At 43.8% G+C, this 15,130-nt stretch overlaps 1 protein-coding gene across 13 annotated transcripts in view; it reads left to right on the top strand.

Annotated features, from left to right (window-relative positions):
- adgrf6 (adhesion G protein-coupled receptor F6) overlaps positions 1–13,964 on the top strand; it is a 54,975-nt gene extending 41,011 nt beyond the window's left edge. For all 13 annotated transcript variants that reach the window (XM_029733531.1, XM_029733529.1, XM_029733536.1 and 10 more), the window contains 19 exons: positions 3,868–3,942; positions 4,902–4,976; positions 5,341–5,391; positions 5,487–5,561; positions 5,750–5,824; positions 6,275–6,409; positions 7,722–7,831; positions 9,106–9,167; positions 9,255–9,397; positions 9,510–9,737; positions 10,005–10,205; positions 10,328–10,465; positions 10,539–10,720; positions 10,987–11,151; positions 11,428–12,801; positions 13,008–13,049; positions 13,142–13,201; positions 13,455–13,524; positions 13,651–13,964. In XM_029733531.1, the coding sequence (XP_029589391.1) occupies positions 3,868–3,942; positions 4,902–4,976; positions 5,341–5,391; positions 5,487–5,561; positions 5,750–5,824; positions 6,275–6,409; positions 7,722–7,831; positions 9,106–9,167; positions 9,255–9,397; positions 9,510–9,737; positions 10,005–10,205; positions 10,328–10,465; positions 10,539–10,720; positions 10,987–11,151; positions 11,428–12,801; positions 13,008–13,049; positions 13,142–13,201; positions 13,455–13,524; positions 13,651–13,724 (3,335 nt within the window). In that variant the 3' untranslated portion in view covers positions 13,725–13,964. The remainder of the gene's footprint in view (positions 1–3,867; positions 3,943–4,901; positions 4,977–5,340; positions 5,392–5,486; positions 5,562–5,749; positions 5,825–6,274; positions 6,410–7,721; positions 7,832–9,105; positions 9,168–9,254; positions 9,398–9,509; positions 9,738–10,004; positions 10,206–10,327; positions 10,466–10,538; positions 10,721–10,986; positions 11,152–11,427; positions 12,802–13,007; positions 13,050–13,141; positions 13,202–13,454; positions 13,525–13,650) is intronic.
- Positions 13,965–15,130: the final 1,166 nt, after the last annotated feature.

Here is a 15,130-nt window from a genome sequence, read left to right as displayed (position 1 = left end):
CCTCCACACTCTGGAGGTTAACTGGGGACCCCGATCAGACACGATGTCCTCGGGCACCCCGTAGTGCCGGAAGACATGGGTGAATAGGGCCTCCGCGGTCTGTAGGGCCGTAGGAAGACCGGGCAACGGGAGCAGACGGCAGGACTTCGAGAACCGATCCACAACAACCAGGATCGTCGTGTTCCCCTGAGATGGCAGGAGATCCGTTAGGAAATCCACCGAGAGGTGAGACCAAGGTCGCTGTGGAACGGGGAGGGGTTGTAGTTTCCCTCGAGGCAGGTGCCTAGGAGCCTTGCACTGGGCGCACACCGAACAGGAAGAGACATAGTGTCTTACATCCTCAGCCAAGGTGGGCCACCAGTACTTCCCTTTCAGGCCTCGCACTGTCCGTTCCACCCCAGGATGACCCGAGGGGGGTAAAGTGTGGGCCCATCGGATCAGGCGATCGCGAACACCAAGCGAAACGAACCTCAGACCCGCGGGACATTGAGGCGGAATGGGTTCTGACTGAACCGCCCGCTCGATGTCCGCATCCACCTCCCATACTACCGGCACCACTAGACAGGACGCAGGGAGTATGGGAGCGGGATCGATGGTCCTCTCCTCGGTGTCATAGAGACGCGACAGTGCGTCGGCCTTCCGGTTCCGAGACCCCGGAATGTATGAAAGGGTGAACTGGAACCTAGTAAAGAACATAGCCCACCTGGCTTGACGAGGATTCAGTCTCCTCGCTTCCTGGATGTACACCAGGTTACGGTGGTCGGTCCAGATGAGAAAAGGGTGACGTGCCCCCTCAAGCCAATGTCTCCACACTGTCAAAGCCTTGACCACGGCTAACAACTCCCTGTCCCCCACATCGTAGTTGCGCTCCGCCGGGCTTAGCTTCCTAGAAAAGAAAGCACAGGGGCAAAGCTTCAGAGGAGCGCCCGAACGCTGTGATAGAACTGCTCCTACCCCAGCTTCGGACTCGTCCACCTCCACCACGAATGGCAAAGAGGGATCCGGATGCACCAGCACCGGAGCGTCAGTAAACAGAACTTTCAGATGACGGAAGGCCCTGTCCGCCTCCGCCGACCACCGCAGCCGCACCGGACCCCGCTTCAGCCGTGAGGTAATGGGAGCTGCCACCTGACCAAAACCCTGGATAAACCTCCGGTAATAATTGGCGAACCCCAAAAACCGTTGCACCTCCTTCACCGTGGTAGGTGTAGGCCAATTACGCACAGCCGTAACGTGGTCACATTCCATCACCACCCCTGTGGTGGAAATGCGATATCCTAGGAAAGAGACGGCTCGTTTGGAGAACTCACATTTCTCAGCCTTGACGTATAGGTTATGCTCCAGCAGCCGCCCAAGCACTCTGCGCACCAAAGCCACATGCTCGGCGCGGGTGGCGGAGTAGATCAAGATGTCATTGATGTACACCACCACCCCCTGTCCGAGCATGTCTCGGAGAACCTCGTCCACAAAGGATTGGAAGACAGCGGGAGCATTTTTTAACCCATACGGCATGACGAGGTACTCATAATGGCCAGATGTGGTACTAAATGCGGTTTTCCACTCGTCTCCCTCTCGGATACGCACCAGATTATACGCACTCCTGAGATCTAGTTTGGTGAAGAAGCGCGCCCCGTGGAATGACTCCACTCTGTAGCAATGAGAGGTAGTGGGTAACTGAACCCCACTGTGATGGAATTTAGACCTCTATAGTCAATGCACGGGCGCAGGCCTCCCTCCTTCTTCACAAAAAAGAAACTCGAGGAGACGGTTGATTTAGATGGCCGTATGTATCCCTGTCTCAAGGACTCCGTGACGTATGTCTCCATAGCCACTGTCTCCTCCTGAGACAGAGGATACACATGACTCTTAGGAAGGACCGCGTCAGCTTGGAGGTTTATCGCACAATCCCCCTGTCGATGGGGTGGTAATTGAGTCGCCTTCGTTTTACTGAAGGCGATAGCCAAATCGGCATATTCAGAAGGAATGTGCACAGTAGAGACTTGGTCTGGACTCTCCACCGTGGTTGCACCGATGGAAACTCCTACACACCTACCTGAGCACTCCCTCGACCACCCCTTAAGAGCCCTCTGTCTCCACGAAATCTGAGGGTTGTGAGTGGCTAGCCAGGGGAGTCCCAGTAACACCGGAAATGCCGGGGAGTCGATGAGGTATAGGCTGATACGTTCCACATGACCCCCCCACGTAGTCATAACCAGTGGCACAGTAACCTCCCCCACTTGGCCGGACCCTAGCGGTTGACTATCTAGGGCGTGCACGGAGAAGGGGTGGTCCAGCTGAACCAGGGGAATCCCTAACCTATTAGCAACCCCACGGTTCATAAAACTCCCAGCTGCACCTGAATCGACTAGTGCCTTATACTGGGAGTGAGGGGAAAAATTGGGAAAACAAACAGAAGTGTACATGTGGTCGACAGGGGGCTCTGGGTGTGTCTGGTGCTGACTCACCTGGGGGGTCGATGTAATGCTCTGCCTGCCCTCCGGACTCCTGGGGGGACCCCTCCAGCACCGGTCCGCAGTGTGTCCTCTGCGTCCACAGTGGGTGCAGGAGAGCCCCCCCCCCCCCCTCCGGTCTTCCTGGGAGCAGCTCCTCCTATCTCCATGGGCAGTGGAGCAGGAGGGCTGGGAGGTGGAATGAACAGACCCCGACTAGAACGTCCCCGGGTAGCCAGTAGGTGGTCCAGCCTGATGGATAAATCCACCAGCTGGTCGAGGGTGATGGTGTGGTCCCTACAAGCCAACTCCCGATGGACATCCTCATTTAGACTGCAGCGATAGTGATCCATCAGGGCCCGCTCATTCCACCCCGATCCCGCGGCGAGAGTCCGGAACTCCAAGGCGAAGTCCTGAGCGCTCCTCGTCCCCTGTCTCAAATGAAACAGTCTCTCACCCGTCGCCTTGCCCTCCGGGGGATGATCGAGTACTGCCCGGAAGCGACGGGTAAACTCCGGGTTGTCGCCCCGAGCCGAGTCTGGGCCCTCCCAAACTGCGTTGGCCCATTCCAGGGCTCTACCCGTAAGACAGGAGACGAGGACGCTCACTTTCTCCTCGTCGGAGAGAGAGGGGCGGACGGTCGCCAGGTACAGTTCGATCTGGAGTAAGAACCCCTTACACCCAGCGGCCGTCCCATCAAATTCCCTCGGTGGCGTAATCCGAATCCCACTCGAGCCCACTTCAGGGGGTGTCGGTAGGGACGCCAGCTGAGCCACTGGAGCTGGTCTGGTGGAGGAGGTACCTCTCTCCCAGCTCTCCAGTCGGGTCAGTACTTGGTCCATCGCCGAGCGTAGGCGGTGGAGGAGGCTGGCGTGTTGCGACACCTGCTCAGCTACTGAAGTTCCTTCGGGTCCTGCTGACTCCATAATAATTGGTGGTGCGGGATTCTGTCACGGGTACTTAGGGCAGGAGGAAGGAGTAGAGTCAAATGCAGGAGATATCGTCCAGTAGCTTGAAGTTTATTCACACCCAAACACTAGGTGATCAAAAGGCACTGGGAGTGCACAATACCCAAAAGGGAAACAGGAAATCCACAAAGGGAAAATCACGCACGGGGCGCAGCCCGGCGAGAAAATAAATCCTCCTATATAAAAACGATAGAGAAGACACGGCCACAGCGTAAACCTGCTGACAAACAAACAATCCCGCACAACACACAACCCCAAAGGAACAAACTAAATACCCCCCCACTAATGACAGAAATGACAACAGGTGCGGACCTAGACAGACAAAACACAATGAACACAGAAACACAGATCGGCGGCAGCTAGTAGACCGGCGACGACGACCGCCGAGCGCCGCCCGAGTTTCTGTTAATCTGCTTCTTCTCTATCACTATGTTCCCTCCCTGCTGTAGACTCTAGTGCACCTGCACCCACAACACAACAGAGTACTACAGCTGACCTCACAACACAACTGACCACAGTTACCAGTAAGTGTACGCTAATATATTTTAGTTCAGAACAAAGTTGCATTAACGTGTCACTATCTGTCACAACAGAACTAACACTAGTGACCAGTAGACTAAGTGCATTTGAAAGGCTGATAAAAAATTATTTCTAAACATAGTATGAGTTTAAATTAATCTGTTTCTTCTTCAATCTATCCTTATGTTGCTTATCTCTTGGTAGACTTTACTATACCAGCAGCCACAGCAAAACAGACCAGTACAGCTGACCCACACAACACAATTTACCAAAGTTACCTGGAAATACAGTCATTAACTGCTGAAAATAATTTGTTCTGATCTTCAGTTCATCACACATTTGTCACAATCTCTCTCTTTGTCTTGCTCTCTCTCTCTCTCTTTCTCTCTCTCTCACTCTCACTCTCACTCTCACTCACTCACTCACTCACTCACTCACTCACTCACTCACTCACTCACTCACTCACTCACTCACTCACTCACTCACTCACTCTGCTTAATAAGACTCTACGACACCTGAGTCCAGCACCACACAACAAATAACTACAGTTGATCTCACAACACAATTTACCACAGTTACTGCTTCAAACAAGTTTTGTTCTCCAGAACTTGATGATACTTACTGGTTACTGTGGCCAGTTGTGTTGTGGGGTCAGCTGTAGTTATTTGTTCTGTAGCGCTGGGCTCAGGTGTTGTAGAGTCTAAAGCAGACAGACAGACAGACAGACAGACAGACAGGCAGGCAGGCAGACAGACAGACAGACAGACAGACAGACAGACAGACAGACAGACAGACAGACAGACAGACAGACAGACAGACAGACAGACAGACAGACAGACAGACAGACAGACAGACAGACAGACAGACAGACAGATAGACAGACAGCAAATATTACTTTCTGAGTTTATTAAGAGTTTCTGTTAATCTGCTTCTTCTCTATCACTATGTTCCCTCCCTGCTGTAGACTCTAGTGCACCTGCACCCACAACACAACAGAGTACTACAGCTGACCTCACAACACAACTGACCACAGTTACCAGTAAGTGTACGCTAATATATTTTAGTTCAGAACAAAGTTGCATTAACGTGTCACTATCTGTCACAACAGAACTAACACTAGTGACCAGTAGACTAAGTGCATTTGAAAGGCTGATAAAAAATTATTTCTAAACATAGTATGAGTTTATATTAATCTGTTTCTTCTTCAATCTATCCTTATGTTGCTTATCTCTTGGTAGACTTTACTACACCTGCAGCCACAGCAAAACAGACCACTACAGCTGACCCCACAACACAATTTACCAAAGTTACCTGGAAATACAGTCATTAACTGCTGAAAGTAATTTATTCTGAACCTCAGTTCCTCACACATTTGTCACAATTTCTGTTTCTCTCTTGTTAAGACTCTACCACACCTGAGGCCAGCACTACTGAACAAATGACCAAAGTTACCAGTAAGTTTCAAGTTCTGGAGAACAAAACATGTCTGAAGCAAAGTTCACCACCAAAAGAGCTGACACTCAATCACAATGTTTCTTCCCTGCTGTAGACTCTACAACATCTGCACCCACAACAGGACAAAGTACTACAGCTGACCTCACAACACAACTGACCACAGTTACCAGTATGACGGCTAACATTTTATTTCAGAACAAAATGGCATTTTTATTGTCACTATCTGTCACAACAGAACTGACCACATTGACCAGGCTAAGTGCTTCTGAAGGCTATCAAATAGTACTTTCTGAGGCATTATGAGTTTCTGTTAATCTGCTTCTTTTGTTTATCACTACGTTACTTCTCTCTTGGTAGACTCTACTACACCTGCAGCTGGAACAAAACAGACCACTACAGCTGATCCCACAACACAACCGACCACAGACACTAGTAAGTGTCATCAATTTCTGTATAACAAAACCTGTCTAAAGCGGACTTCACCAAACAGACCTAACAATCTATGTTACTTCTCTGCTGTAGACTCTACTGCACCCACAAATACATGAACTACTGAATCAACACCAGCATTAAGTACAAAAACACCAACAACAATTGCAAAACCTGCTGGTGTGTGTAAGAATAGAGGATGTTTCTGAACACTTCTAAATGAATCCTGACCACATTCACCAGTAGGTGAACCATAGTTCACCAAACAGATCTAACAATGTAACAGTCGGTCACTACTGTATATTACCGCTTTGTTGTAGCCTCTGCAACACCTACGCCCAGAACAGAACAGAGAACAACCAACACAGGTAGCACAGGTGTTGTTCTGTCATCCACCTACAGTTTTGTACTATAGCTTTCACCTACTGCTATGCCATGTGTCTCTCCCAACAGGAACTACAGCAACTACTGAACCAACACCAGCAACTACAAAAACGACACCACCACCACCAACAACAACAGCAATACCACCACCAACACCAACAACAACAGTACCACCACCATCACCAACAACTGCAAAACCAGCTGGTATGTGTAAGAATTGAAGATGTTTCTGAACACTACTAAATGAATCCTGATTATGCCATGATTATGAAAAATCCTGAATCAATCATGAATATTGATGGGTGAGAAGGTTACAGAGGACACAACAAAACATGTTAACCTCTCAGCATTAGCGATGGCATTTTTGGGGGGTATGATCTTTGTGCCTCTGTTAATTTCTCAGTCATTATTATTCACGACTCATTTACGATTATACATAATCATGGTAGCATCCACATTAATGTAGAAGTGTTCAGAGACATCTTCTAATCTTACTTACAATAAAAGTGTCTCCAAAATAACACAATGCGTTATTCACCATTCAGTTCCTATAGGGAAAAATATAATCTGAAACACAAACAAAACATTATGCAAATGCATTCAATGAGTTTGTAGAGTCACAAGCTTGATTTAGTCATTGAGTGCAAGGAATATGGGAACAAATACTACACTTGTGACTACTTTACTACACTATAAGTACATTTTTCCAAATACTTATGACTTTCTCAAATGGGGGGACTAGATACATAAAGTGCTTTAATTTCTTTATTTTTTAAATGTTTATTATTTTTCATTTATATATATAAAAAAAAATACACCCCGTTTTCTCCCCAATTTCATGGTATCCAATTGGTAGTTACAGTCTTGTCTCATCACTGCAATTCCCGTACGGACTCGTGAGAGGCGAAGGTCAAGAGCAGTGCGTCCTCCGAAACACAACCCAACCAAGCCGTACTGCCTCTTGACACAATGCCCACTTAACCCGGAAGCCAGCCGCACCAATGTGTCGGAGAAACACCGTACACCTGGCGACCCTGTCAGCTTGCACTGTGCCTGGCCAGCCACAGGAGTCGCTAGTGCGCGATGGGACAAGGACATCCCTGCCGGCCAAACCTTCCCCTAACCTGGACGACGCTGGGACAATTGTGCGCCGCCATGGGTCTCCCGGTCGCGGCTGGCTGTGACAGAGCATGGACTCGAACCCAAAATCTCTAGTGGCACAGCAAGCACAGCCTTAGACCACTGCGCCACTCGGGAGGCCCTGTGCTTTAATTTCTAAACGGTAAAACAAATATGTATGAAAATACCCTCAAATAAAAGGACACATTCTGTACTGTTGCCTCATATGAAACATTTGATCTCAGTTCCAAAAGGGTGGAGTATAAAACCAAATGTAACACTTTATCTTCACTGTCCAAATACATATGGAGGGGAGTGAATAATAGGGTATACAGTATAGGTAGCAACAATTCCATTCCATTTAAGCATGTTTGTCATTCTTCTTCTTTTGTTTCAGATATTCTGTTGTTGGCGATGTCCTTCAAAATGAATGTAGATTTCACTAGCGACCTAAATGATAAAAATAGTGACAAATACAAAAAGTACAAAGGCGATATTGAACCAGTTGTAAGTACATGACTCAAGTTATTGTTGGCCCAAGTAAATAATCAAATGCATTAAATAACTATTCATACAATTATCTAGCCAGGGTACATTTTCAGTGTAATAATTATGAATGCTTAGGAAGTACACTATATATACAAAAGTATGTGGACACCCCTTCAAATTAGTGGATTTGTCTATTTCAACCACACCCGTTACTGACAGGTGTATAAAACCAAGCCATGCAATCTCCATAGAAACATTGGCAGTAGAATGGCCATACTAAAGAGCTCAGTGGCTTTCAACATGGCTGTTATTGTGAAGTGGAAACGTCTAGAAGCAACAACGGCTCAGCCGCGAAGTGGTGGGCCACTCGAGCTCACAGAACGGGACCGCAGTGTGCGGGCGCTCATTGCGCGTAAAAATCATCTGTCCTTGGTTGCAACCCTCACTACCAAGTTCCAAACTGCCTCAGGAAGCAATGTCAGCACAATAACTGTTCATCGGGAGCTTCATGAAATGGGCCAAGCCTAAGATCACCATGCGCAATGCTAAGCATTGGCTGGAGTGGTGTAAAGCTCACCCCCATTGTACTCTGGAGCAGTGGAAATGCGTTCTCTGGAGTGATGGATCACGCTTCACCATCTGGAAGTCCGACAAACTAATCTGGGTTTGGCGGATGCCAGGAGAACGCTACCTGCCCAAATGCATAGTTCCAACTGTAAAGTTTGGTGGAGGAGGAATAATGGTCTGGGGCTGTTTTTCATGGTTCAGGCTCCTTAGTTCCAGTGAAGGGAAATCTTAACGCTACAGTGTACAATGACATTCTAGATGATTCTGTGCTTCCAACATTGTGGTAACAGTTTGGGGAAGGCCCTTTTCTGTTTCAGCCTGACAATGCCCCCGTGCACAAAGCGAGGTCCATATGGTTTGGTGAGATCGTTGTGGAAGAACTTGACTGGCCTGAACAGAGCCCTGACCTCAACCCCATCGAACCCCTTTGGGATGAATTGGAACGCCAACTGCGAGCCAGGCCTAATTGCCCAACATCACCTCACTAATGCTCTTGTGGCTGAAAGGAATCAAGTCCCCACAGCAATGTTTCAACATCTAGTGGAAAGCCTTCCAGAAGAGTGGCTGTTATAGCAGCAAAGGGGGGACCAACTCCATATTAATGCCCATGATTTTGAAATGAGATGTTCGACGAGCAGGTTTCCACATACTTTTGGTCATGTAGTGCATTGGAAATATTGCAACATTTCTTTTTTTTACATGATTAATGTCATTATCTCACACAGATCCAGGACCAGTATAGGAAGAACATGCCAGGGTTTATTTCAGCAGCATTGACAAGTTTCAGGTAGGTATCTACTGTTGTTACGGAAGTAAGCTGTTTCCATTCAACATGTATTTATTTCTGAATTCTCTCTTTGGTTCCTGTTAACAGCCGTGGAAGTGTTATAGCCAACTTTGATGTTAGGACCACAGCTGCAGACCCCACTGCAATTAGCAAAGCTAATGCTGGACTTGCAACATCACTTTCAGCTGTTTATCAAGTTGATATTAGCTCTTTCAATATTATTTATAACAGTAAGTCCTTAAAAACGTTCTCAAATCACATTATTGCAAATTCTTATGACCAAAAAAAAGATGCTTTAGATCTAAAAAACTGTTGACCACAAATGTCTCAATCTATTCCAAGGTAACACAGTATTAAGTTATAAACCAACTACCATTTACTCTGGTGGCACCATGACTCTGGAGTGTGGACCTCCTCCTGATACTGTAAAGATGGGCACTATTAAAAACGTTGAGTGGAAACAAAACGGAAGAGTTTTAACATCGACTGGAAGGTTCACCATCAATACAGATGATTTTGCATCACAAAAGACACAACTTATTATCAAAAATGTAATTGCTGAGGATGTAGGTAAGTCGAAGAGTGCATCTTTTACAATTATTTTTTTTATACAATTAAACTAGGGGAAGCAGGAGTCTATAATCTAAATATTATCAATTGTGTAATGACAGTTTTATTACCTTTTTTTAATCACTGTTACATTTTGGTTTCTATAACATTGAAATCTCTAGACCCAGAGCATACCCACCCAAAGTTACAGAAGACAAAGGATGCTCATTTTTTTTCTGTCCAGATATTGTTTCTTGACTCAACAATGTCAATATTGTTTCATCCCAGGGAAATACGAATGCACTCTGAAGAGTGACGAAATCTATTTCTACCAAACGGGTCAAATTGATATCAAAGACGCTCCCATTATTCAAACGAATACAGAAATCAATACCCAATGTGTGGTGGGGAAAAGTCAGCCATTGGAGTGTTGTGTGCAGACTCCCTATAAACTAATGTGGAAAGAAGGGGATGTGGAATTAATCACAAGTAAGTGTTAGTTGATAATCAGACTTCCTTTTCAATATGACAAGATACCAAATAAATGAATGCATAAACCATGTTGTCTACATTATAACAATCTGACATTTTTTTACATTTATTATTTATAGATGAGACTCCTGACAATTGCATTAAATTTAACTATCAAATTAAAAACTGTAACGGACCATCCATTGTCACATTAACATGCCAAGTGAAAGACCCAAAAGGATATGAAAAGACTACAAAATTGACTATTTTCGTAGGAGGTAAGTACAGTATTTGCTGTCTTTGAATACAGTATTTGCTGTTTCAAATTTCTGAATAAAATATGTTTTCTAGCTATGATTTGCATAGAAGATCCGGTATATGGTAGTGGCCAAGTGAAAGACACATCAGTGGCACCATGTGCTAAAGGTGAGGATGGAGAAAAGACAGCGATATGTGGAAGCGATGGAAAATGGAAAGTTCAGAGTAACACTTGTGTCTTGACTGCAATCAATGTGCTACTGGCCTCATCTCAGGTAATACTTTTTAATAACACCTACCATGATTGGTAAACCCTAGCAACCGTTGTCTTAACTGTATTTATAATTTGGAGCATAATTTTCTGTTGTTGTTATCCATTTGAAGGAAAACTAATTTGTATGACTTGATAGTTTTGTAAGCAATTATGATATTTATTTATTTTCAAACTTGATCCACAGTATGATATTTCTCTTAGATGTCCTAAATGTAAGTGTATGACATACAGTATATTTTCTAAGTATAATCATATCTTCCTCTGCAGGAATTGGAAGAGGCGACAGTTGGTGATTTCTTAACAAAACTTAGTAATACCTCTGGTAATCTAAAAGAGAAAATCGTTAGTTCAATTGCAACTATTTCGACCATTGTTGATATTCTGAGAATTGTTGCAAGTGTTTCAAAGAATATCAGCCAGTCTGCGATAAAGGTATGTTGAAAACAAACAAAACAAGCACAGATAAACTGTAAAGATCAGTGCAAGAGAAACAAAAATATACAGTATATCAGTTCACTTGGTTTTAGTATACTTTGAATGCATGAAGTTTGGAAAATAAGTTGATGCTTTAAATAAACTAAAACTAATGAAATACACTTAAGTTTATTGATAGTGGTGAGATAAGCATGAGTGCATGTATTGCTTTAAAAAAAAAAAAGGATTAACATTAAGTTTGGACCTAACTCAGATTTCTCATTGACTCCCCAGAACATTCTAGAAACAGTGAATGTCCTAGTTTCTGATGAAGCAAAAGATTCCTGGACCGCTCTCAATGCCAACCAAAGTAGAAACACCAGCTCTAGTTTACTGGGCTCCATGGAATTTTTTGCAGGTTCTCTCCCAACGAAGTCATTTAATGTGACAACACAGCTAATTCAGTTAAACCAAGACATATTTGACAACTCATTCAGCGCAAACTTAAATTCAAGTGTGTTAATAGAGATTCCAGAGACTAACTCCAATCACCTCACCATCACCACTCTAACGTTCTCCTCCCTCAGTAATGTGTTACCTGCCAGGAACGGCAGCAATCAAAGTGTCAATGACAACATCATCAATGGACTTGTAGTGCTGGTGAAGTTGAATGGAACGACTAAAAATGTCTCATTGGGCTTCGATAAGGTGAACAAGTCGCTCACATTCAACCCTCAGTGTGTTTTCTGGAACTTCAGCCTTTTTAACAGCCTTGGAGGATGGGATAACGCAGGATGTAAAGTGAAGTCTAATGACAAGGGCAAGGTCACCTGTCACTGTAACCATCTGACCTCCTTCTCCATTTTGATGTCAACTTCCATTCCAAAAGCGATTCAAGATGCTTTGGATATAATCACTTATGTTGGAGTTGGCATATCGATGGGTAGTTTAGTCATTTGTCTCATCATTGAGGCTTGTGTATGGAAGGCCATGACCAGAAACAACACCTCTTACATGCGCCATGTCTCCATTGTGAACATCGCTGTGTCTCTCCTGATTGCCGACATTTGGTTCATTATTGGTGCATCAATATCAAAAAATTCCCTTGAAAATCCAGGCGAGGACACCACAACACCTATACCGGCATGTACTGCAGCTACGTTTTTCATTCACTTTTTCTACCTTGCTCTGTTCTTTTGGATGCTGATCTCAGGCCTTCTCCTTTTCTACCGGACCGTCTTGGTTTTCTCCCATATGTCAAAATCAACTATGCTGGCTATTGGCTTCTCAGTAGGCTATGGGGCACCTCTTATCATTGCTGTTGTTACTGTGGCAGCAACAGCTCCAAGTGGTGGATACATCAAGGAAAACCAGGCATGTTGGCTCAACTGGGACAAGACAAGGGCTCTCCTTGCTTTTGTGATCCCTGCCCTGACCATAGTGGTCATCAACTTTTTGATCCTGATTGTGGTTCTGTACAAAATGCTGAGGAGAGGCGTGGGGGATGCTACCCAGCCAGATGAGAGAAATGCTGTTGTGGTCATTGCCAGGTGTCTGGCTATTCTGACTCCATTCTTTGGCCTTACCTGGGGACTGGGAGTAGGAACCATGGTTGATCCAACAAATAAGGGAATCCATATTGTATTTGCCCTCTTCAATTCACTGCAGGTAACTGAATACATTGGTGCATTATTTTCCATTATAGTGCCATACACTGAAATCATTATTTCATTTTTATTTTCCAACTGAAAGCTACAAGTAATGAGTTCTGATGTAAAATGTCAACATGTTTACAACTACATTTGTTTTCATGATGTCGAACAACATTTGCAACATTGTATTATGTACATTAATCTTTAATCTTTCTTAAAAAGGGTTTCTTTGTTTTGGTGTTTGGAACACTTTTAGACGGCAAGGTATGTGTTTGAAAAGTCCTACATTTTTTGTTTATACCCTCTTTGTATGCAAGAGTGTTGTGCTTTTTTATGAAATGGTCCTGTGCTTTCAGATCCGGTCAGCTATAGCAGGAACGTTCTCGTCCATCCTCCCAGGCTCTGACCGTACGAGGGTAAGTATATCTCTTCACACTGTTTCTTCTACATTTACCTCAAATGTTTCATGTTAATTACATGTGTATTATGTGCACTGATGATCCTTGTATTTAGACATGTTTTGCAATTTCAGAATTCGGAAGTTAAACCATGAGTTTAACGGGTTGCTTTTGGCCTTCCTCATAGGCTCGATTCTCTCTGATAAGACTTACTACTGTATCAACGAATATTGATTGCCCAATGAGTGTATATCATTTTTTTCCATTCCAGAGTACCAGTGGTGGTGCGGCAACATCATCAACCAGTGCATTAAACTTCATCCGAAGAAGGATAAGGAGGAGTAAGCTCACCATTTTTTATGAATTTTGAAATTATCACAGTTCTTTAAATATTTGTTTTGTTAAATAATCACTCCGCCTTGCTTTATATAACAAACCAACTGTTTGACTTCTCTTGCTTTTGACAGATGTCTACAATGTTTCGGAAGCTGCAAATTCTTCCAACAGCACTGGTGCTACAGAGTCTTTCATTAACACCTAAAAGTACCCAATTGTCATATTTGAGTAAAAGTATAGATAAATGAATATGAAGTTACTCAAGTAAAAGTCACCCAGTAAAATACTATTTGAGTAAAAGTATTTGTTTTAAAATATTCTTAAGTATCAAAATTAAATGTAGTTGATAAAAAATACTTACCTAAGTATCAAAAGTAAAAGTATAAATCATTTAAACTTCTTTCTTTTAAGCAAAGCAGATGACACCATTTTTTTGTTTTTAAAATGTATGGATAGCCAGGGGCACACTCCAACACACAGACATCATTTACAAAAGTCCGCCAGATCAGAGGCAGAAGGGATGACAATGTGTTTTCTTGATAAGTGTGTGAGTTGGACCATTTTCATGTCCTACTAAGCATTCAAAAAGTAACGAGTACTTTTGGGTGTCAGGTAAAATGTATGGAGTAAAAAGTACATCATTTTATTTAGGAATGTAGTGAAGTAAAAGTAAATTTGTCAAAATTATAAATAGTAAAGTAAGGTACAGATACCCCAAAAAACTACTTAAGTAGTACTTTCAAGTATTTGTACTTAAGTACTTTACACCACTAGGTAGTACAAGCTGTTATTCCGCTTGACAAAACGTATAGCCTTTGACCTGCACCTGCCATAAAACATGGCTTGGTCCAACACACAATTAATCTATTGATGTGAAGATTTGTGGACTTTTCTGGATAATGTTGTGAGTTCTACAGTGCCTTGCAAAATTATTCATCCCCATTGGCATTTTCCTATTTTGTTGCATTACAACCTGTAGTTTAAATAGATTTTTATTTGGATTTCATGCAATGGACATACACCGAAAAATCAAAATTGGTGAAGTGAAATAAAAAAAATGACTTGTTTAAAAAAATTCTAAAAAATATAACACGGAAAAGTGGTGTGTGCATATGTATTCAACCCCTTTGCTATGAAGCCCCCAAATAAGATCTTGTGCAACCAATTACCTTCATAAGTCACATAATTTGTTAAATAAAGTCCACCTGTGTGCAATCTAAGTGTCACATGATCTGTCACATGATCTCAATATATATATACCTGTTCTGAAAGGCCCCAGAGTCTGCAACACCACTAAGCAAGGGGCACCACCAAGCAAGCGGCACCATGAAGACCAAGGAGCTCTCCAAACAGGTCAGGGACAAAGTTGTGGAGAAGTACAGATCAGGGTTGGGTTATAAAAAATATCTGAAACTTTTAACATCCCACGGAGAACCATTAAATCCATTATTCAAAAATGGAAAGCATATGGCACAACAACAAACCTGCCAAGAGAGGGCCTCCCACCAAAACTCATGGACCAGGCAAGGAGGGCATTAATCAGAAAGGCAACTAAGAGACCAAAGATAATCCTGAAGGAGCTGCAAAGCTCCTCAGTGGAGATTGGAGTAT

This window comes from Salmo trutta, chromosome 35 (assembly GCF_901001165.1).
Source record: "Salmo trutta chromosome 35, fSalTru1.1, whole genome shotgun sequence".
Classification (NCBI taxonomy): Eukaryota; Metazoa; Chordata; class Actinopteri; order Salmoniformes; family Salmonidae; genus Salmo; species Salmo trutta.
The sequence above is the reverse complement of the archived record's forward strand: the minus strand, read 5'-3'. Positions and strand labels throughout refer to the sequence as shown.